Source organism: Hyla sarda, chromosome 2, assembly GCF_029499605.1.
Source record: "Hyla sarda isolate aHylSar1 chromosome 2, aHylSar1.hap1, whole genome shotgun sequence".
Classification (NCBI taxonomy): domain Eukaryota; kingdom Metazoa; phylum Chordata; class Amphibia; order Anura; family Hylidae; genus Hyla; species Hyla sarda.
The window spans coordinates 60,510,740-60,535,446 of NC_079190.1; the positions used below are offsets into that span (position 1 = coordinate 60,510,740).

The 24,707-nt window shown below is 46.4% G+C and overlaps 2 protein-coding genes and 1 pseudogene across 7 annotated transcripts in view; 2 read left to right on the forward strand and 1 right to left on the reverse strand.

Moving 5' to 3' along the window:
* Positions 1-3,893, forward strand: part of FRY (FRY microtubule binding protein) — a 526,666-nt gene extending 522,773 nt beyond the window's left edge. For all 6 annotated transcript variants that reach the window (XM_056561876.1, XM_056561877.1, XM_056561878.1 and 3 more), the window contains one exon: positions 1,685-3,893. In XM_056561876.1, coding sequence (XP_056417851.1) covers positions 1,685-1,943 — 259 coding nt within the window. In that variant the 3' untranslated portion in view covers positions 1,944-3,893. The remainder of the gene's footprint in view (positions 1-1,684) is intronic.
* Positions 3,894-13,778: 9,885 nt separating this feature from the next.
* On the forward strand, positions 13,779-13,944 carry LOC130359806 (U2 spliceosomal RNA; annotated as a pseudogene).
* Positions 13,945-16,557: 2,613 nt separating this feature from the next.
* ZAR1L (zygote arrest 1 like) lies at positions 16,558-24,317 on the reverse strand. Its single transcript, XM_056561889.1, has 4 exons — positions 23,709-24,317; positions 21,668-21,760; positions 20,815-20,889; positions 16,558-16,873 (listed from the first exon to the last, which is right to left on the reverse strand). Exons 1-4 carry the CDS (start codon positions 24,312-24,314, stop codon positions 16,730-16,732), a joined length of 918 nt encoding a protein of 305 aa, XP_056417864.1. The 5' UTR covers positions 24,315-24,317; the 3' UTR covers positions 16,558-16,729.
* Positions 24,318-24,707: the final 390 nt, after the last annotated feature.

The window sequence follows — 24,707 nt, forward strand, 5'->3', positions numbered from 1 at the left end:
ACCTACAAAATGTACGAAAAAAAAAGTGAAAACACACACACTACATTTTTATTATTGGTTGCTACATTTTTATTGCCCTGCCCGCACACATAAATTGATCCCTGTTTAAAAATTTATAAAAATTTCTTTATAAAAATTTTTTTTTCTTTAAATACAATTTTTTCCATCACTACTGTATCTTTTTTATTTTAATTTTTTTAATGGTACCCTATGGAATTTTAATAAAAAAAAAAAGGTATCTCAATCACTTATTTGGATCTTTAAAGTCCAAAAAAAGGATAAAAACCGCCGGCAAAAATGCCAAAGTTAAAATCAACATGGCATTTTTCTTGGTGTTTTTGCTCTCCCATAGACCAGCCTCTGAGCCCAAAATAGCTGAAAAACGCCAAAAGGATAAAAAAAAAAAAAAAAAAGGCCAAACTGAAAAACATCAAGTGGATCTGGCATTTTGCAGTTTACTATAGACTTGCAGCTAACATCTGGAAGCTGCATTTTTCACCAAATGGGCCAAAATGGGTGTTTTTTACTGCATTTTTGCTAGAAAATCCTCAGTGGAATTCCAGCCTAAAGGTTGTTTATGATTAATTTGCCCTGGAACCTTCAGGGACTTTTCATGGGTATTTCATTTTAGGAACTGTCCAGAGTAGGAGCAAATCCCCATAGCAAACCTGTCCTGCTCTGGACAGTTCCTGACATGGACAGAGATGTCAGCAGAGAGCACTGTGGTCAGACAGAAAACAAATTCAAAAAGAAAAGAAATTCCTCTGTAGCATACAGCAGCTGATAAGTACTGGAAGGGTTAAAATGTTTAAATAGAAGTAATTTACAAATATGTTTAACTTTCTGGCACCAGTTGATTTAATATTTTTTTTCCAGAGGAGTACCCATATAATATGCAGGTCACACATTCATTAACCATATAGCTTAATTGCTAACAATATGAATTGATAGGACGGGTTATCCATGTTTAAAATGTGATTAAACCAAATAGTCATTACTCACCAATCTTATGGGGTTACTCTGCCAATGTACAAGTTCCAGTGGGTGTCCCAGTCTTTATATACAAGTGGCTAGCCTGTGACAGCTGCAGTCAGTCATGTGCCAAACATTTTTTATTTTTTTGCTGTTCTTGTTGTTTTATTAAATTTCTTTCTGTTTTGTTGTTATTGTTGTTTGTTTTTTCTAACATGGATAACCCCTTTAAAGTTTGATCTTGCCCTAGTAATTTCTTGTTGGGGTACATGAATGCTGGAACCCTTCCTCTCTATCCAATGAGCTGATCACAACTGTCAGGCAATGGTGTTACCAAGGCACATAATGGATGAAGCAGTGGTGCATGGCTTCTAGTGACCCTGGAAGTTACTAAAACAGCTGAAGCCCCAACTTGCACTTATTCCCTATCCTGCTGTACATGATCTATAAGGCCAACCATAGCCTGCTATATTCTCCTTGGGGAGATTTATCAAAACCTGAGAGAAAAAGTTGCTGAGTTGCCCATAGCAACCAATCAGATCGCTTCCTTCATTTTTGAAAAGGCCTCTGAAAAATGAAAGAGGCGATCTGATTGGCTGCTATGGCCAACTCAGCAACTTTTCCTGTGAACAGGTTTTTATAAATCTCCCCACTTGACTCTATTATGTTACTATAAAGTGCATGATACTCATTGATACCTATTGTGTTTCAGGAAACTATGGCCTAATGACATATTTGGGAGCAGTGCTGACGATGAAGTGCAAACACTACTGAACATTTACTTTAGACACCAGACACTTGGACAGACTGGCACTTACGCCCTTGTAGGCTCTAATCAAAACTTAGCGGATATCTGCACCAAGCTCATGGACCTCAACATGGAGATTCGAGACATGATTCGCCGCGCTCAGAGCTACCGTGTCGTCTCAACTTACCTCCCTGACTCCAACGTTTCTGGCACTAGTCTCTGACAAGAAGCCAGCGTCTATCTTCTCTCCTCAACTGGAGATGCTGCCCTGTAGGACTGAGGTCGCTCAGTATCTACTCAATATTGGGAAGACTCCGTCACACTGTTACCATTCCTGCTAACCCTAGGCCTGTCTATCAAGAAAAGTAGACAGATGAAGGCTTCTGCAGCAATAGTGTATAGGGGTGTGTCGTGATGGCACAACAGCCCCGGGTGATCTTTTTCCCCCTGACCAACTACTTGGAACTGCTGTTCCGCTTGATCTCACTACTAAAGAAGTGACTTCCATTGTGTACCAAAGCCTATTATACCGAATCATTCTTCCTCTCTATAAACCTTAACCTTAGGAAGGCAAAAGTGCAATGTTTCACAAAATAATATATATATATATATATATATAAATACACTGCTCAAAAAAATAAAGGGAACACTAGGATAACACATCCTAGATCCGAATGAATGAACTAATCGTATGAAATACTTTCATCTTTACATAATTTTTGTGTGATTTTTGCGCATTCAACTATCAATGGAAATCAAATTTATCAACCCATGGAGGTCTGGATATGGAGTCAAAATCAAAGTGGAAAACCACACTACAGGCTGATCCAACTTTGATGTAATGTGCTTAAAACAAGTCAAAATGAGGCTCAGTAGGGTGTGTGGCCTCCAGTTTCTCTGTTCTGGCCGTTTGAGTGGACACATGCACATTTGTGGCCTGCTGGAGGTCATTTTGTAGGGCTCTGCCAGTGCTCCTCCTGTTCCTCCTTGCACCAAGGCGTAGGTAGCAGTCCTGCTGCTGGGTTGTTGCCCTCCTACGGCCTCCTCCACGTGTCCTGGTAGCGCCTCCATATTCTGGACACTACAATGGCAGACACAACCTTCTTGCCACAGCTTGCATTGATGTGCCATCCTGGATGAGCTGCACTACCTGAGCCACTTGTGTGGGTTGTAGACTCCGTCTCATGCTACCACTAGAGTGAAAGCACCGCCAGCATTCAGTGTTGCTTCCTGAGTGGACAGTGTGATTTCACAGACATGTGATTGACTTGGAGTTACATTGTGTTGTTTAAGTGTTCCCTTTATTTTTTTTGAGCAGTGTATATATAGTCTATTTTTTGTTGCTGTTAATATACTTTTCAGATACTTTTAATTTGTCAATGAACAAGTCAACAGGCAGAATGAGGCTGGCCGTAGAAGAATACTGTATATTGTGATTGGTCAATAGCTGAGAGCCTGTAGATATGAAGGCGGATTGAGAGCAGACTACAATGATGTTGTACACTGTAATTTGGAGGATTACTGTATTTCACGCTGCTATGACAGACATTTCCTAGAATTGCTAGGCTGCTGCGATTATTGTACTTGATCATAGTCGAGAACTGTACCAGATCACCCCCGATTGATTTAGGTCCATTTTAACTTTTTAAAGGATTCTGGCTGCCTTTTATTACACAGATTTGCTTTTTGAACTATTTATACAATGAAAAAGAAGGCTGATATGACTTGACTACCATATTGAAAGTGGAAGTTTGAAGAACGACGACATCTTTTTCATCTGTCGCGCATGCATTTTTTCCTCTTCTGGTTTTATTTAATGTATATTTGGACTATAAGTTTAATTGTTGCAATGAATAGTTTTGGGTTCTTTTTTTAAGTTGAAACAGCTTTTTTGATTTATTATATGCATATTATATTAATATATATAGATATATTGGTATATATGCATGACATTTTCCTCCTCGGAATTTCTGCTGTTGAGTGTGAATTGAATCGCATGAAATTCTTTTGCACATCTGAGTCATTTCCATTCACGCCTAATCTATGTAACTTATTCACTCTGTACATAATACTGAAAGTTTTGTGAAGTAATTAAGATTATTTTTGTTGAGTACATTCACTGAAATATATGATAAAGTTGTTCAGTCACTAAACGGATGCAAAAGTCTTTTTATGTTCTTTACCTTGTGAATGGCTGTTAATATACAAGTGTTACAGAAAATGGGATCAAATCACAGAAAAAAAGGACACACGTCAGTTGGCTATACGTGCTTTATAGGGGTACTCCCCCCCTAGACATCTTATCCCCTGTCACCCCAGGCCCCCTCAATGCCAGTCTATGGCCGCCACGCCTCCTCCCATAGACTTGCATTGAGGGGCCTGGTGGTGACGTCACAAGGGGCACGGCTGTTCCTGTCACGACCCCCGCCGCCCGCTCCAAGTGTTCGGAACAAAATGTTCTGAACACTGCGGCAGCGGAGTACAGCTTTAAGATATGTTTGCCAGCAGCTATCTCTTGATTTGCCCCATCTGGAACCAGGCGCACATGTACTCTGGCAGCAGCTTTCTACCCTCTACCTGTGTCAGCTTTTCTTGGCCCAAAGGGATTGGACATTTTGAAATCTCCAGCTGTGCCGGAACATAGCGGCAATCCGCCGCTACAAGCAGACATACAATGATCTGCAAGTCGACGCTCGCATGTGCAGTGTACTTGCAGACATTGCGGTGGCTCCCCCTGCTTTCTGAGCTAGGCCGAGAGCTGCCGGGTGTTTGTGAATATACTTTTCATGTGCACAGCGACTCACAGAACACTGTGTGTGTCTGCTCATAGCGGCAGATTGTGAGCAGGCACACTGTAGGGTCCTTCATCAGCGGATTTGCAGTGTAAAATATGTGGATAGGGGATAAGTGTAATGCCGCTGCAGTTGTCCTTTAAGCCACACATCACATAACGGAAGCTTGTATCTTATCTCATGAAAAGTAGGTGTAGGAGTATTTTGTTAGTATCTTGCACCTGTGCAACCTCCCCCATATTTCATTGCGGCCTGTCTGCATCTGGTCGGAAATTGATATTTAAAGCAAACTGTACCTGTTGTTTCGGGATAAGCTGCCCCCTGTGTGTCAGTACGTGATGAGTAGGGCTATTTTTTTTTTTGGCTATTTAAAAACTTACGGCATTTTTTTCCAGTTTTCTGCTATGTAGAATCCACCTCAAAATTTTAGTTGTTACGGAGTTTGTGGAGTCTAGCCTGCATGGCAGAGCTTTCCAAACTTTGAGACACAGTAATTCGAATCATTTTGAGACACAGTAATTCGGTCTTATCCTGTGTATGTATGTCTTATGTCATACTCCCATCTCTAAATTGAACCAAATAACACATACTGCGTATGATTCCTGAGTGTTATGACAGAAGAGGAAACCACAAAAATACATACAAGTTGGTATTGCTAATTTTTCCGTGACACACCTACAAACTGCAGCAGACACACAGTTTGGAAAGCTCTGCTCCCTGGTGTATGTCAGACCCTAAGAAACTGTAGCAGCTTGGAGGGCATTATAGATCAACAGTGAGCAGTAACTTATACTGACCATGTACATCTAATTATTATGCACCTAGATTTATTATAAAAATTCCTCTTTTCATTACCTCACAGGGTTAGGAATCCTAAGGCATGTCCCTTCTTTAGGTGATTGGTGTGTCTGCTCATGCAGCCTTGTCCATGGGTCATCTCTTGTCCATGATTCATGGACAAGCCTGATGCTGCTGTACTAGTGTCCCAGTAGGTATGGGGACCCCTAGTGGTGGGATTTTCAGGAGCGGTTTTATTAAATATTCAACATTTTTTAAACAACTATTACAAAAGGTCTTTATTTTCATCATTAACATATAGAAAGCTTTTGGATCTGACAGTGCCCTTTTAAGCTACTCCAGACTGAATGGGCGTTTAATGGGAAGAAAAGTGCCTTGCAGAAAAATTGCTAGAATGAAGGGACACCAAATGCTTCCCAGGGCCATCTTAGGTTCAGACTCTCACTTTGTTACATGCTCAGCCAGCCGAGCAGAAATGAAGGTACAAGGAAACTCAGTAAAAAATGATTATGGGTTTGTACCACACTCCAGAACTACTGCATAAACTTAACCCCTATATTCCCCCTCAGTGCTGGTGCTTTGGGGTGGGGTTGGGTACAGTGTTTCATATTTTCTGGTCCTGTCCTCTCATAACGGACTATTGGAGTATGGTGCAGCACGTAATTTCTGAAGCCCTGGGTGTTTCTGTTCCTCTTGACCCCCTTTACTATCTTCTTAACCTTTCTCACCCCACTTTATCTAAGAAACCTTTTAAACTCTTCATGACCATTGCTTTGGCTACTAAGACCCTAATAGCCAAATGTTGGAAGAGGACTCTCCCTCCCTCTGAAACTGACCTGTTAAACCGTATTTGTGAGATCCGCTCCTTGGAATTTCTCACGGCCTTTTTACATGACTCCATTCCCTCATTCCTCTCTGTTTGGGAACCCTGGGATCACTTTTCTGATCGTCAACCATCTTGATCCTCCTACCCTATCGTCTCTATTACTCTTCTCCTTATTTTTTTTTTCCTTCTTTTCCCTATTGGTTCTGTGATTGTTCGTCTGTTTGTCTGTGTGTTCCCTTTTGTTCCGTCCTCCCCCACCCTCCCACCCCCTTCCTCTGTTGTGGCCCTCTGGGTCTGTTTAATTCAACATACAGGTTTCTTTTTTTTTTTTCAACTGTAAATTTTTATTAAAGAATTTTTCAGAAATACAAATCCAAGAAAAGATAAGAGCATACAGGCCACATCAAAAGGGCTGAGGCCCAAAAAAACAGCAGCATGACAGGGTATATATATAAACAACAATAAGGAGTACCTCAGTAGGCAAAAGACACCCTATGCATATGAAGGAGGCCTCCATTGTTGGGGTGCCAATAACACAAAAACAACCTTTGCAGTAATTGTAAGAAAACTAAGGGAGCTTGGTACACCAATCCACAAAGACGCAGAATCGGTCCCAAGGTTCCCAAACAGAGAGGAAAGAGCGGATAGAATTGTTCACAGAGAGGCCGTGAGGAATTCCAAGGAGCGGATCTCACGTATACGGGCCAACAAGTCAGCTTTAGAAGGAGGAAGGGTCCTCTTCCAGCACTTTGCCACCAAAGTTTTAGCAGCCAAGGCTATATGCATAAATAACTTAAACAGCTTCTTAGAGAGAGTAGGATAGGTGAAGTAGGTATGTCAGAGGGTTCAAAGGGACCAACACACCCAGGACCTCAGATAATAAACGCTGCACTATTTTCCAAAAGTCTATGAGGAGAGAACAGGACCAAAAAATATGAAGCACTGTACCCAACCCCACCCCACAATGCCAGCATTGAGGAGGGATGTCAGGGTTCAATCTATTTAAAAACTCCGGAGTGTGATACCAGCCCATAATCAGTTTATACTGAGTTTCCTTATAGGCCGTGCAAATGGAGGCCTTGGAAGCCCTCTCCCATATGACACACCACTGTGGCAAGGTGATAGTAGTGTTCAGAGCTGCCTCCCAACGGCCCATATAACGGTGTGACGGGGGGGGGGTTCGCCATTAGGGGGATGAAGAAGCAAAGAATAGATCTCGGAGAGAAGACCCCTCGTCTGAGGTCTGCCACGGCACAACCTCTCAAAGCCAGTAGGCAGAGAGACCACAGCGGAACCAATCGTGGAGGACATAGAGTACCGCAAATGCAAGAAGTGGAAGCGCTCAGACGAGGGGAGCTCCCATTGAGCCATCAACTGATCAAAGGACAGGAGGGAACGAGAGATAGGGTCTACCACATCAGCACAGCAGAAAAAGTCATCGAGAACCCCATTCCCGGACCATAACAGATGACTGACCAGGAGGAAAGGCAGAATGATAGAGGAAGGACCGCAGAGGGGAGGAAGGAGAGAACAGCTTAAATTTGACTGAGCAGTACCCCCCACACATACTTAGAGAAGGATATAGGGCCAAGCAGAGGGGAGAGAGAGAGAGCAGATGCCGGGGGGACCATAAAAGAGCATTAGGGTGGATAGGGGCCAGCCAAAGCGTCTCCAGCTCCATCCAGCTGAACGCATGGTACGAGAACTATGCGGATAGATGGCGAAGGTGAGCTGCCCAGTAGTATTTCACAACATTTGGAACTGCCAGCCCTCCCATATTCCGACTAGCCATCATGACAGACATGGGCAAACGGTGTCTCTTACCATCCCAAAAAAAAAGAAAAATCGCCGATTGGAAGGAGTGAAGGGCCAAGAGCGGAACCCGGACAGGCAACGTCTCAAAAAAGTAGAGCAGTTTCGGAAGAATCGTCATTTTAACTGCTGCAATTAGACCAAAAAAAGAAATATATTGGGACCGCCATTTCTCCAGGAGTGCCCGGAGCTCCCGGAAAAGGGGATGATAGTTGGTAAAGAGAGGGCTAATATCAGGGGGGACAACAGATAACCCTGACGAGTTCCATTAAATAGAGGGAAGGTAAGGGGTGAGGCGTGCGGAAGTTTAAGAGAGGCAGTGGGAGAGGAGTAGAGACCCCGCAGTGCAGTCAAAAAGTTGCCTGTGATACCAAATTTCTGGAGAGTGGCAAAAAGAAATGGCCATCCCAACCTATCAAAGGCTTTCTCAGCGTCCAAACTTAAAATCAACTCCGATTGATCAAGTCAACAAGATCCACTACCCTCCTGGATAAACCCGACCTGGTCCTTATGGATCAGAGAAGGGAGAAAGGAGCAGAGTCTGACAGCTAAGACCTTAGAAAAAAGTTTTAGGTCAGAATTTAGGAGGGCAATAGGCCTGTAACTAGAGCAGTCATGAGGATCCTTACCGGGTTTAGGTATCAGGGTGATCAATGACTGCAAAAAGGACTGCGGGATCTCCTCTCCCCCAATGAAAGAATTAAAAAGAGGAACAAGGTGAGGAACAAGAATAGAGGAATAGGTCTTATAGTACAGGTATGTGAAGCCATCTGGGCCGGGGGAGCGACCTGCAGGAAGAGATTTGAGAACCTCCAGGAGCTCCTCCTCAGAAATGGGAGCCTTGAGAGCCTCACGATCGACCCCCGACAGGGTAGGAAGACCGCATCGAGAGAGTCTAAAGCGGCCGCTCGCGCCACCGGGTCAGACGGAAGCTGAGAGGGAAGAGAATAAAAACTAGCATAGTAATCTGTAAAAAGGCGAGAAATATCAGCGGGTGGTAGTGAAGAACACCAGAGGGGTCCTTCAAAGCAGAGGGAGATTGAGCTGCTGCACGATCCCGTAGGCGCCTGGCTAAAATGGTGTGCGCCTTATTGCCTTTTTCATAAAAGCGTTGCTTAGCAAACAAAATCTGTCTCTCTAATCTGTGGAGAGCCAGGTCACCCAACTGGGAGCGAGCAGCAATCAAGCGCCTCAGGGTGGACAGAGGGGGAGAGGACAGCAAGAGGGCTTCTAAGTGGGTGATTTGAGCACGAAGTTCCCAGGAGCGGGCCAGAGCGCCGCGCTTAAGTCGTGCACCCAGAGCAATACAATGGCCCCGGATGACCAACTTGTGAGCCTCCTAGAGGATGGCCTGTGAGGAGACCGATCCCCCGTTGGAGGCAAAGTAGTCCACCAAACACTGCTGGATGGACTCCCGGGAAGGTAGCGACTTCAGAAGAGAGTCATTAGGCCGCCAATGGCAGCTCCTAAGACAGTGATGGTGAACCTTTTTGAGCCCAAGTGCCCAAACCGTAATGCACGCCAATCTTTTGTTCCATCAAAGTGCCAGCACAGCAATTAAATCAGAATACTGATGTGTGTGGGGTGATGTATGTTTGAGGGGTGCTGTGTGTGTTTTTGGGGTACGGTTTGTCTAAAGGTGCTGTTTGTGGGGGTGCTGATTGTGAGGTGCTGTTTATGGGGGTGCTGTGTGTGTGTGTGTTTGAGGGGTACTGTGTGTGAGGTGATGTGTGGCCGAGGGGTACTATGTGTGTGTTTGAGTGGTGCTGTGTTTGAGGGGTGCTGTGTGTGTTTGAGGGGTGCTATGGGTGCTGTGTGGGGGATGGGGTACCTAATACAAAATACATACATAAAATACATTAAAAAATGTTATTTCAGCTACCGTGTTGCATACTAAGGTGGTGCTGCAGTAGTTTTTAGTATTTTTGCTGGTAGAAGAGCACGGACTGCAGAGAGTGGGCCGTGTCCTGTGTATCAGAACAAAGGAAACAAAAAAAGGTGCCTCTTTCAAGGTGCTTGCAGTTTTAAAACATCAAACCTTTAATCTGTATGCATTATAAATAGAAAAAGGGGGACATCAATCATAAAAGAGAAGCAAAACTCCAACACGTTTTGAGCTAAACGTAGTTTAGCTCAAAACGCACTGGAGTTTCACTTTTCTTTTATGATGTCCACCTTTTTCTATTTATAATACATACATATTAAAGGTTTGATTTTTTCATATTACATGCACTTTTATCCTTGGAAGAGCTGGAGGCAACTTTCTTTTATCTTTTGTTCTGATTCATAATACATGTATACATACGCCATACATACATACACAGATCATACACACATAACATACATTTTTATATATATATATATATATATATATATATACACACACACACACACACATCATACATACTATATGCATACATACAAACATCATACATATATAATACATGCATACATCATACATATATAATACATACATCATACATACATATGCACATTATACATACACAAAGCCATGATATATACATATACACATCATACATAAATACTTCATACATCCATAATACACACCATACATATTACACACATGTCCACGGTCGCCTTACCCCAGTCATTTCTCACCAGCTTTGCACCATCGCCCACTTCTTCCTCACGCCGAGGAATGGACACCAGGAGTTGCGGCCAGGATCATTCCAGGAGGTCTAAGCAGACGTGCGCAGCTGCGGGGCAGCCCCTGCGCCTTCCGTTAGCGCAGCAGTGTGCGCGGCCGGGGAAGGGGGGAGGAGTGGCCGGAGGATTGGGGGATAGAGCGTCCGGAAGACCGGGGGGATAGAGCAGCCGTAGAAGAGGGGGATAGAGCGTCCGGAGGACTGGGGGGGATAGAGCGTCCGGAGGACTGGGGGGATCGTGCGTCCGGAGGACTGGGGGGATAGAGCGGCCGTAGCCGCAAGTTAAAAATAAATACATTTTTAGACATTCCGCAAAGACAGACGGCCAGCCAACCGGTGTGCCCTCAAAGGCATCCATGGCGACCTATGGCCGCGTGCCCACAGAGGGGATAAGATGCCTGATCGCAGGAGTCCCGCCACTGTGGACCCCCTGATCTTGCACGCGGCACCCCATTTGTAATCAGTCCCCGGAGCGTGTTCGCTCCAGGTCTGATTACCGGCGACCACAGGGCCGACAGCGTGTGGCGTCATGCTCCGCCCCTCAATGCAAACCTACGGGAGGGGGCGTGACAACTAACACGCCCCCTCCCGTAGACTTGCATTGAGGGGCGGAGCGTGACATCCCACGCCGCCCACCCTGTGGTCGCCGGTAATCAGTCCCGGAGCGAACACGCTCCGGGGACTGATTACAGACGGGGTGCCACGTGCAAGATCCCGGGGGTCCCCAGCGGCAGGACTTCCGCGATCAGGCATCTTATCCCTATCCTTTGGATAGGGGATAAGATGTCTAAGCACCGGAGAACCCCTTAAACAAGGCAATGAGAACTTGGCGGGGAATTCCATTGGATGCAGAGCAAGGCCAGGGAATCATGGAGGTCCCGAACCAGGAATATCAGCAGAAAAATATGCGGGCCAATTCAGCCGCTCATGGGGGAGCCCAGGGAGGAGCCCCAGGAACCCAAGGGGGAGATGGCTTCTGAGCCCCCGACCGGCGGGACCGGACAGGTTGCCACACTGGAGGCAGAGGTGGAGGAGGAGATATCAAGTTCCAATCCACCATCTGGGGTTCCGAGGTGGAGCAGAAGGCTGGGAGATCGGAGAAGGAGCACAACATAGCAGAGCGTCCATCCCTACGGGCATGCAGGGCAAATGGAAAGTTCCACCAATAAGGCACTTGGTGAGAACGGAGGACTTCCAGGAGCGGTTGAAGCATCCGCCTCTTCCAGAGCGTCAGCCAGGACAAATCTTGGAACAGTTGGTCCAGACCCCACCGAGTCCAAGGATGCAGAGGCACAGAGGTCTGAGCCCCAGGTAGAGGGAGCAGAGTTGGGGAGGGCTGAGGCAGGGGAAGATGGAAGCAGGTTCTTCACAAGTGAGGCCCAAGATGGCGGCACCTTGCTCTGGCTGAGGGGGGAATGGGAAGCAGGGCAGCACTACAAGGGGCACAGTCACACAGAGCCTGGCTCGAGGAGGCACTCTTCACCGGGACTGGCAAGCTAGGAGCCGCAGCAGACCCCTCAACTGTGTCAGCAGCAGCTGCAGGGAGCTCACGAGGCATCACAGCGGCGCTGTGCAGGAGGGGCTGGACCACTTCACCGGAGCCGGGCAGAGCAGCGGAGGCCGAGTGCTGCAGCCTGAGAAGTGCCCCCAGGTCCAGTGGAGCAGGCTGGACGTAGGTACGAGGAGCTGGGCAGTTGCAGGGGAGCGGGGGCCCAGTACAGGGCCCATTGCAGCAGGGAGGCAAGCGGGTGCAGAGGCCAGGGGCGCCAGTAGGTATTGCAATATGCCTATGGGCGTGGTAGAAGGGAGCCGGGGTGCAGAGGGTGGATTCCGGGTCTTGTGGGAGGTCCTCCCCATCAATTTGGCTGGGTCACCAGGTGGAAAAAGCTGTGTTTAAGGCCTTCATGCGGCCATCTCCTTTGGCACCAAGCCACGCCCCCCTCAACATAAAAGTTTCTTGTGTCTTCCCCAGGGGCATTTGTTTAACTTGAATTGCTTTTATGGGCTTGTCGTGGCTCCCTTTATGTTCCACAGAAATGTCATTTTCTGACCGCTACTGGGTCTCGGCCCTTTGAAATGTTATAGGCCTGTTTTATTTTTGGATTGATTTTGTATACATGAAAAATCTTTAATAAAAATTTACAGTTAGAAAGAGAAAAAGAAATGGAGTTATGGCTGTCATGGGAGAGCTTGAATTTATTCATTGTAGTAATCGGTGTAAGGGCTCAAACCCCCACTGATCACAAAACTGGCACATCTCTACAAGAGATGAGTTATATGAATGTTTAGGTAAAACTTTTAAATCTGTAAATTTTGCAGTATACCCACAAGACCTACCCCATGTATGAGAGAACCCCAAAGAGAGCATATGGATAGTATAGATAGCTGACTGCCATTACCCCCTTTAATTTGAGGACAGGGACCCAAGTCCCCACTGATCCATTTCTTTTCAATTGGAGTTGCTGGAGATAGACACTGACCCTACACTGCGCCTCCTCGTAGCAGCAATCTGCCACTACGACAAGATAGACGCACAGGCGGAGATCTATCAAAACCTGTGTAGAGGAAAAGTTGACCAGTTGCTCAAAGCAACCAATCAGATTACTTCTTTCATTTTTCAGAGACCTTTTTAAAAATAGAAGCAATCTGGTTGCTATGGGCAACTGGTCAATTATTTCCTCTGCACAGGCTGATTAATCTCCCATAGTGTTCTGCAAATCGCCCTGTGCATGCGCAGTGTACTCTTACACATCGCAGCTGCTCTCTGCCTAGCTGAGGGTGCAGTGGGTTAATAAATTTGGGGACCCCCTGCAAGACCTACTGAGGAGGCCCCTAAGCTCTTCCCCCACAAGGTATGCCACACCCATGCCAATATCCACTACCCATACCAAATTGCTCTGCCTATACTTCTATGCACTGCCCATGGGCATTTTTCTGTGGATGTATGAAGAGCATCTGTAATTAATATTAATATCACCGTAGTGTACAATATATAGAAAGGAGGTATGGAATAGCGCAGTGTTAGGGACCTCCAAGTCCCTGGGTGCCAGTCCTCAAGCTTCACCAAGGCTATGTAACAAGTAGAAAGAAGATGGAAGACAGCACTCCAATGATGTGGTGTCCAAAAAGCGGGGCGTTTTATTGGCCCATCAATATACAAGGTGATCGCTTCTCGGCCTTTTGGCTAAGATCAAGTGTAGTATCTGTTCTTATCAGTGGACCAGACACCATCGATGAGAGACTGGTGAGGACAGGTGCTGCATGGAGGGGACAGGTGTACCAGGGCTGGTTCTGAAGAATCAGCTTGACTGTTGCCCAATGTAACCTGTTTCCCTCCAGGTCTCGCCATGAGGCCGAGAGGGTCTAAAGCTGAGGTACTTCAGTGCCTCGGAGAGTGGTGACCCCAAGGTGGCAAAACTCACTGGGAGTATTGGCTCACTGAGTGGAAGCACTGGCAGCATGAACTCTTCACCTTGTGGCACTCACCTAGTGATTCCCAACCTTCTGGCTAGGATCAGAGAAATTTTTATAAATCCAGCCGGCTGTCCGGGCAGTATATCTACACACACTTATTTCTTTGTCACTTTTTGCATTTTGTGTGACCACAGGATTTTCAGGATGCAGTAGCCCTTCTGGCAGTCTAGGGGAGGTGTGTGGCCATTAGGTTCCACACCTTCCTGCAAAAACCCCAGCTACTCCTGCATGGGCTGGGTACCATACCGACTTAACAGCTCTGCAGGCATATACCTTGTCTGACACCAAAGGGGGATGCCGGGAGCATTTGTAGTCCCTCAGCTTCAGCAAAAAGGGACATTGAACCTGGAACCTTGTAGGTACCTTTTGGTCCAGAAGCAAAGGGTAAGGGTTTGTCGGAGAAGGGCTTGCAATAGACTGCATCCTTTGTGCATGTTTCCACTTTGGTTGATTCGAGAGCACATTCCTCAGCTCTAAAACACGGTGATGCATAAGAAAGCCCATATTGTCAGGACAAGACGCTGCATCACCTTGTATAGTGATGGGCCAATGAAACTTTGCTATTTGGACACCACATCATTGGAGTGCCATCTTCTGTAGTGTACAATATATAGGGGAATATTTATCAAAACCTGTTTAGAGGAAGAGTGGTGCAGTTGCCCATAGCAACCAGATCACTTTTTTTAAGGAAGCCTCTGAAAAGTGAAAGCAGCAATCTGATTGGTTGCTATGGGCAACTGCTCCAATTTTCCGCTACACAGGTTGACAAATCTCCCCTATAGCCTTTAATTTTAAGAAAGTATGCGGGTTCTGCTCTCCATGGGTTTGTTGCAGTGTAAGGAGTTAAATAGTGATGCTATTATCTCTGCAGCCTGTACAGTGCACCGCTGTTTACTGTATAGGAGCCCTGACAGGAGTCCCTGCTCTAAAAGGGAATTCCAGTTCTCCAGTGCTTACACATCTTATCCCCTATCCAAAGCATAGCAGATAAGATGCCTGATCGTGGGAGTCCCGCCGCTGGGGACCACCAGGATCATGCACGCGGCACCCCGTTTGTAATCAGTCCCCGGAGAAGTCACGCCTCCGCCCCCGTGTGACATCACTCTCCACCCCTCAATGCAAGCCTACAGGAGGGGGCGTGATAGCTGTAACACCCCTTCCAGTAGGCTTGCATTGAGGGGCAGAGCGTGACATCACATGGGCACAGAAGTGACGTCACACACCACCAGCCCGGTTGGCGCCTGTATTCAGTCCCGGAGACTGATTAAACGGGGTGCCGCATGCATGATCCCGGGGGTCCCCAGCGATCAGGCATCTTATCCCCTATCCTTTGGATAGGGGTAAAGATGTGTAAGCACCGGAGAACCCCTTTTAAGGGCAGAAGGCTCCCGAGCTGGGAATAAAATGTAAGCATTCTGCCAAGAAGGAGTTAAGAGGAGATGCCGTTCCCCCTTACATCTTTTGTGGCCAGACAAAGCAGTAATATGGTGTATATATTAGCTATACAAAATACTTATTAGAAAGAAAAAAAAATGCCCCATGCCCCTCTATCCATCCAGATAGTGAAGAGGAAGGCATTTATCTATACTGAGGCTAAGGTCACGCGTACAGGATCTTCTGCATATTTGAAGGTGCAGGTTTCAATTTAAACTAATTGACTCATAGCTTCAAAGTGCACATCATATATGCAGAAGATCTTGTATGTGACCCTACCCCCAATAGTATTATACCTATATTTAAGGGGCGACAGGTGTAGAGGGGAAGGAGTGAAGTACCTGAAGCAGAGTTGGCCTCTTTGGATCCCAGCTCCATGCTCAGTGCCACACCTGCAGCATCCCCGTCCAAGAGCGTGAGCACCCAAGGCAAAAGCTAATTTTGCCGCCCCCCTGGACTCCCCCCTTTGACACACCTCACCACTGGGGTGACACAGTAACAAACCTCATGTAATCTCCTTACTACTGGGGGTGACACGCTGTAACAAATCTCCTGTAATATTACTATTGGGGTGACAGTAACAAACCCCCTCATGTAATCTTACTGCTGGGGGGGGGGGTTGAGAACCCCCAAAAATATGGATTATATTCAGGCTGGCTAGGGCCCCCACTACACCACTGTCAGTGAGCAGTCTACAAGTACACATCACACGTGCGGAGACTTTCCAATTGCAGCTACGAGCAGGCACAGCTGGAGGCACACTAGGGTCTGTCATCGGCAGATCTGCAGCATAAAATATGCTGCAGTTCCGTTCGGGTTCAATTGTTGGTAGGGATTAGGTTAAAGTTGTTATAAAACTAGTGTAAAAAGAAATTTTGTACAAGACACATTTGTAATAAAAGCACTGACCACCACCACCACCCCCACCCGCATCTTATAAGAGCTACACAACCTATACCATCCATAAGCTTTTGTTCTTTAAAGCTGCTTGTAAAACATCCCCAGTGATGACAACACTTTCGGCATTCTAATTTTTAAATAGACTTTATTTACATGTATACAAAAAATAGTGCCACTACAAGACCGATACAAAAAGCTTTAGTCCATTTTCCAGTGCCGGGTCATAGCCATGATTCGATGCCAGTTCAAGAAAGTGCTACATGCATGGAGCAAAGTGCGTGTCGGAGCCATCAAGCTGCGCTCTGCATCAGACAATGTACTTGAAGCTGTAAGTGTTGTCACACGAAAGCTTTTTGTTTTTGCAGCGACCACATAACTCCTGGCGGTGTGGCCTCTTCAGGTCTATGTGTCTTTTCTTTTGTGGACAAGAGCAGCGAGACTTTGAGCACATCTAGAGATTAGAGAATGGAAAGTGTATAACATGAGTTCCACGACACCAAATTTCTACATATTCATTAACCCCTTAAGGACTCAGCCCATTTTGGCCTTAAGGACTCAGACAATTTAATTTTTACGTTTTCCTTTTTTCCTCCTCGCCTTCTAAAAATCATAACTCTTATATTTTCATCCACAGACTAGTATGAGGGCTTGTTTTTTGCGCGACCAGTTGTCCTTTGTAATGACATCACTCATCATAAAATGTATGGCGCAACCAAAAAACACTATTTTTGTGGGGAAATTAAAACGAAAAACGCAATTTTGCTGATTTTGGAAGGTTTTGTTTTCACGCCGTACAATTTGTGGTAAAAATGACATGTGTTCTTTATTCTGAGGGTCAATACGATTAAAATGATACCCATTATTATATACTTTTATATTATTGTTGCGCTTAAAAAAAAAATCACAAACTTTTTAACCAAATTAGTACGTTTATAATCCCTTTATTTTGATGACCTCTAACTTTTTTATTTTTCCGTATAAGTGGCGGTATGGGGGCTCATTTTTTGCGCCATGATCTACTTTTTTTGATACCACATTTGCATGTAAAATTTAATACATTTTTTATAATTTTTTTAAATAAAATGTATTAAAAAAGTAGGAATTTTGGACTTTTTTTTCGTTCACGCCGTTCACCGTACGGGATCATTAACATTTTATTTTAATAGTTCGGACATTTACGCACGCGGCGATACCAAATATGTCTATAAAAAATGTTTTTACGCTTTTTGGGGGTAAAAAAGGAAAAAACGGACATTTTACTTTTTTATTGGGGAGGGGATTTTTTTTTTACTTTTACTTTTCAAAAATCCCCTCCCCAGCAGCCGGGATCAGCCGCGCATGACACGGGCATCGCTCTGATGCCCGCGGTTATGCTTAGGACGTAAATGTACGTCCTGGTGCGTTAAGTACCACCTCACCAGGACGTACATTTACGTCCTGCGTCCTTAAGGGGTACTCCGGCGCCAAGACAAAAGGATAGGGGATAAGATGCCTGATCGCCGGGGTCATGTCGCTGGGGACCCCCCCGTGATCTTGCACGCACCACCCAGTTACAATCAGTCCCCGAAGCATGTCCGCTCCGGGTCAGATTACTGGCGATCACGGGAACTAGAGCATTGTGACATCACAGCCCCGCCCCTGTGTGACGACACACTCCGCCCCCTCAATGCAAGCCTATGTGAGGGGGCGTGACAGCTGTCATGCCCCCCCTCACATAGGCTTACATTCAGGGGGCGGAGCATGACGTCACAATGCTCTGGCCCCCGTGATCGCCAGTAATCAGTCCCCGGAGCGAACGCGCTCCGGGGACTGATTCTAACAATGTGCTACGTGCAAGATCACGGTGGTCCCCAGCGATCAGGCATCTTATCCCCTATCCTTTGGATAGGGGATAAGATGTCTTAGCGCCGGAGTACCCCTTTAAATCTTTGTAACATAGCAATTGCTTGATGAGTCTTTGACACTGACTAGTTTACAGATTCTACAGCAGTGGTCTTCAACCTGCTGACCTCCAGATGTTGCAAAACTACAACTCCCAGCATCTGGAGGTCTGCAGGTTGAAGACCACTGAAGTACAGTGCTTTTGCTGAAATTGATAATTGGGATAGATATATCTGTAGGTATAATGATTTTTCTGGTCACATTGGGACAATAGACTTCATGATCAACTACCTGGGTGTCAGACATGTTCAGAGTCCGGTTAGTAAACCCCCTAAGGCAGTGTTCACACGGCAGAATTTCTGTATGTCAGCATCACTTCCACATCCGCATTAATTTTGGCAGAATTCTGTATCTTTCCCGCATTTGTGGAATCGATGCAGAATTCCCAGATGTTTCTGCATGATTCCGCAGCACAGTTAAACAGGGGGCCTTTTTTTAGGGTGCGTTCCCCCATGGCGTATATGCAGCATATTTCCCGCTGCGCAAAATTTACGGCAGCAGTGGGAAATACGCTGTGTATTCCTTGCTCACTATACACAGGGCTTTCCGGCGGCAGCTCTATGTGTGCAGTGAGTTTTGGAGGTGGAGCTGCGCATCAGTCATGCCAGCACACGGCCCCGCCTCTAAAACTCACTAAACGCATAGGGCTGCCGCCGGAAAGCCCTGTGTATAGTGAGCAAGGAATACGCAGCGTATTTCCCGCTGCTGCCGTAAATTTTGCGCAGCGTGAAATACTCTGTGTATACGCCGTATGGGAACGCACCCTTAAGCAAAGTTTGAATTTCACAAATTCTGCAGAAATACGAGCCCCATCGACTTCAATAGGATTCTGCAGCCAAAGTCCAGAAAAATTATAAGTCCAGACTTCTCTGCTATGTGACTGACCTTGCGGAATCCCATTTAAGCAAATGGGTAATAAATTTAGGTGAAATTCTGTGCAGAAAAATCATACAGAATTTCAGTGGAAAATTTCTGCCATGTGAACACTGCAGAATTTCTGCACGGAACTCTGCATGAATTTATTGCCAATTCACTGCGGTGGAAATTTTGTATGAATTGAACAGCAAAATCCCATTGAAGAGTATTTGCTATAAATTCATGCAGAAAGTGTTAACATAGCCTAAAAAGTACCTGGCGACAAACCAACAGAGCTGACGCTCATTAGGTCCAGAGGGAACCTACATGAAGATTTCCCAATTCTGAATATAGTGAATCAGCTGTTCATTTAGTCTTATAACTCATTCTGATTTCCAAGTGTTCTTAGTCATTTTTACTCCATTATGGAACATGGCCGGTCATTCTACAGAATGCCAGAACCAAAGTTCCATCTTCCCCATAAAACGTACCAATAAAGCTACAGTTTGGCATGTTAGAAAACAAGTCCAAAACAGATGACCCAGTGAGCTGCACATTAAAGGGGTACTCCACTGGAAAACATTCTTTTAAAATCAACTAGTGCCAGAAAGTTACAGATTTGTAAACTACTATTAAAAATCCCAATCCTTCCAGTACTTAGCTGCTGTATAATACACAGGACGTTCTTTTCTTTGAATTTCTAATGTCTGACCACAGTGCTCTCTGCTGACACCTCTGTCCATGTCAGGAACTGTCTAGAGCAGTGGTCTATAATCTGAGGACCTCCAGATGTTGCAAAACTACAACTCCCAGCATGCCCGGACAGCCGTTGGCTGTCCGGGCATGCTGGGAGTTGTAGTTTTGCAACATCTGGAGGTCCGCAGATTGAAGACCATTGGTCTAGAGCAAGAGCAAATCCCATAACAAACCTCTCCTGCTCTGGACAGTTCCCGACATGGACAGGTGTGTGCACGTTTCTACGGAAAAGGTGCAAAAAATAAAAAATAGCAAAGCCACAGAAAAGTCTATTACTACACAAAACCCAGGCTTAGCTTCTTGGTGTATGTGAAGAGTTAAACTTCAGAAAATGTGTACCTGTACAAAATGTATCAAATGCTGTGCTGCAGCAGCAGCAGCAGCAGCAACAACAACAACAACAACAACCACAACAAATTATATAAAAAAAAAAAAAAAAAAAAAAAAAATAGATGAGCGAGTTTACAGTAAATTCGATTAGTCACGAACCTCTCGGCTCGGCAGTTGATGACTTTTCCTGCATAAATTAGTTCAGCTTTCAGGTGCTCCCGTGGGCTGGAAAAGGTGGATACAGTCCTAGGAGACTCTTTCCTAGGACTGTATCCTCCTTTTCCAGCCCACCGGAAAGCTGAACTAATTTATGCAGGAAAAGTCATCAACTGCCGAGCCAAGAAGTTCTTGACGAATCGAATTTACTGTAAATTCACTCATCTCTACCTACAATGATGAATGTCCCCTATGTGATGAACCCCCACCTTTATTATCTATACATGCCTGTACCTCTTTAATGAGCCCATGGGTCACCTCAACTACCCGAGGCATTTCACAGCTGCCACTTACCTGGCATTGAATCGTCTCCACTCTGTAAGGGTTAAATCCTTTTTGGCACTTGCGACAAAGTTGTTTAAAATAGACCTGTAAGAGATTTGTTGTTAAAATGCTTGCAATATATCAAAAGAAAAAAAAAGGAATGAAAAAGCTTAAAGGACACCTGTAGTGCTCTGAACTTTATCCCCTAGTGGATAAGTTCTATATTGCGGGGGGGTCCGAGCGCTGGGGCCGCGGCAATGTACAGGAAAGGGGGCGTTCCGTCCCAGCATGATGCGGCAGCCGGTACGCCCCTCCATGTATCTCTATGGTATTCATGGATGCCATGTCACGCAGGGATGGAACGCCCCCTTCCTGCACATTACTGAAGCCCCATACAGGAGATCGCGGAGGGCACCAGCGCTCAGACCCCCGCGATCTAAAACTTATCCCCTATCCTTCAGATAAAGTTCAGAGCACTACAGATCTCCTTTAAATTTTGCTTTGACTATACTACATTGGGGAGAGGTTATCAAAACCTGTCCAGAGGAAAGTTGCCGAGTTGCCCATAGCAACAAATCAGATCATTTTCACTTTTGAAAAGTCCTCTGAAAAATGAAAGCAGTGATCTGATTGGTTGCTATGGGCAACTCAGCAACTTTTCCTCTGGACAGGTTTTGCTATATCTCCGCCCATGTGTAATACACCGGCATTACTGGGGCAGGTTTATCGTTACGTGTGTTGGTACACAAGCTGTAGGTCTATACAGAATCGCTGAAGTTGTACATGCGCCAATGTTATCCAAGCGTTGCACGGACTATGATAAATTGGTTGCACGTGGACAGGTGTGGTATTTTTGCATCTGTGACGTGGCCGTCAGTCTCACCTTGTTGCTTCCACAAATACACCACACGTAGGCGCTCTCCCATCGGGTTCGGCAGTCTTTGCAGTGGAAGTAGCCATATTTTTGTTCCAGGAACTGAAAGAGATCCCCAAGTTTAGCATCCATGGCAGTGTCCACTAAGGCTAGGTTCAGACTACGGAATCGCCGGGAAGAAAATTTCCGCCCGGAGATTCTGAGTTCCGCCTGCGCCGACTGAATAAGTCGGCGCTAGGACCTCGCGGACACTGCAGTCTCCCGTAGACTGCAATGTGTTCTGCGAGGAATTCCGCCTGAAGAAAGAGCAATGCCTTTCTTCAGGCGGAAATTTCTAAGCGGATTTTCCGCTTCACAAATTCCGAAGTGTGAATTTGTGAACAGAAAACCATTCACTACAATAGACATTTTAGCAAGCGGAATTTCTGACGGAAATTTTACGAGTGAATTTCTGTCGGAAATTCCGTAGTCTAAACCTAGCCTAATACATATAGTTTAGACCAGCTTTGATAAACCACACTATAGGGATGTCCTAAAGCAGTGGTCTCAAACTGTGGACCTCCAGATGTTGCAAAACATCAACTCCCAGCATGCCCGGACAGACGTTGGCTGTCCGGGCATGCTGAGAGTTGAAGTATTGAAATATCTGTAGGGCCAAAGTTTGAGACCACTGGCTAAAAGGTCATGCCATGTTACCCAACATAGAGCAACACCTTCACCAGGACCAGGGAGCATAAGGACACCCAAAGATGTCACTGCCTTTGCTGCAGGAGACCTGCTGGGAATAACCCTTACGTAGTTCCAGTTGTGTTTGGCCCAAGTACCAGAAGAGAAAACCAGCTGGGCAAGGAGTACATTACCCAAATTGAGGAATCATGCAACAAAGCTGGACACACTTCAGAAAGACATCAGCTATTCCTCCCAAACCTTCAGCCCAGCAGAGCACGAACTCAATGGAAAAGGAGAGTCGTAGGCAGATCTATGGTGGCAGCTTATCTACAATCATACCAAAGTGATCAGGAATGTTACACTCCAACTGCCTGATCCTTCTATACTAAAGATCGGCCATTGAGAGCCAGGACATCACTCCCCCAATACACATTAGACATCAGCTGGTTGAGCCAACAATGTTCAAGGCCACCTTAAAAAGGAGAAGAATAGTGAAATATAGCCAGCGGTTTCAACTGCTGGGACCCCCCCGTGATCTCCTGAACAGGGCCCTGGCATTCTGCTGGAAGGGGGCCTGCCGACCCCCCGCATGGAGCAGCAGCCAACATACCCTCTCTATGGGATACATGGAGGAGGGGTATGTTGGCCGCAGCTGTTCAGGAGATAGGGGACCAACCACGGGGACCAACCACGGGGACACCCCCCCCCCCCCCCGCTCTCCCATACAGGGCAATGGCTCTCCGGCCAGATAGCACGTGTGGACCACCACACAAAGCGGCAGCCGATACCCCCCTCAATACAGCACTATGGCAGAGTGGGAATTGCTGAAGGCTCTAGCTCTCTCCCATACAGTTGTATTGAGAGGGCTTGGCAGCCGCTGCTTCAGGCGGTGGTCAACATGTCCCCTTCCCATTGACTGCCCCAGCGGTCAGACCCCCCCCAGCTAAAAAAAAAATAAAAATTCTCTTTAGGATCGGAGGGATACGTTTTTTTTTTATCCTGGAACACTCCTTTAAGTCCCCATGGGAATGTATGCAGTTATTAGATTGCCATGTACAGCCTGCACAAGAGGATGGCCCATCCTACACATACAGGCAAGACCTCACTGCACCTGAGGGCCCCACTTAAACCGACATGTTTTCCTATAGATTCTGTGATCAATGCAGATCATGTCATCTATAGGGTTAATAGCAAACATACATAACAGATTATATCGGCCACTATCAATGAGTCCCTGGCTGCTAGGAGCTTCGTAAATACACGGTGCTGTGTAAGCAGCGCAGTACATTTATGGCCCATGTGCCTATAGGGATAAGGGGACCAGGGGTGTCAGATCCTTGTAAAATTTACTACACCCCAATACATGATCAGAGCCGAGTACCTGGAATGCCGATCTCTTCTCGTCCGTGTCCGGCTCCTTCTCCGGGACAGGCTCCGTGTTCTCCCGCTTCTCCACCACCTCGGCCGGTTCCTGCGGTTTTACCTCCGGCTGCTTGTGATCTGCCGCCTGTCCGCCCGCCTTGTACGGAGGCACAGCCGGGCTTCTGCGGGGTACACGGCCGCCCTGCGGGAGGGAGAACACCCTGCGGTCCACCACCGGGGAGTACAAGGCTACCGGCTGAGTGAACCGCACTGGGTCGGACGCCGGTCTGAGGGCGCTGTTGGCGGGCGGTGGGGGAGGAGGAGATCTGCGCAGTGTGCGGGGCCCTAGAGAGCACTGGACCCCAATCTCCACCCGAGGGTTCACCTGCACCCCGACCTCCTTGGTGTTGGCTTTGCGGAGCCGGGGAGAGAGGTTGGGGTTCACCTGGGACAGTATGGCCTTGAGCTGGGCCCGCTGGTAGTTGTCCAGGTAGTCCGCGGCCTCGGAGCCCTTACTCGTCTTCCAGGTCGTCTGCTTGTTCCTGGCTGCAGACTGCGGCGCCTGCCCGAAAGTGCCCCCATAATTCTGGTAGGTGTTATAGGGCGAATACATGAACCCCGCCATAACAACTCTGTATGTGAGGAGCGGTGTGTGCTGGGGCTCAGCTTTATCCTGAGCGAGTGCACCTGCCCCAGCTGCAACCAGTCACATCCTAATTACCCCTCATTACATCCCAATTACCCCATACTACATCCTAATAACCCCCACTACATCCCAATTACCCCCTCACTACATCCTAATTACCCCTCACTACATCCTAATAACCCCCCACTACATCCCAATTACCCCTCACTACATCCTAATTACCCCTCACTACATCCTAATAACCCCCCACTACATCCAAATTACCCCTCACTACATCCTAATAACCCCCACTACATCCCAATTACCCCTCACTACATCCCAATTACCCCTCACTACATCATAATAACCCCACTACATCCCAATTACCCCTCA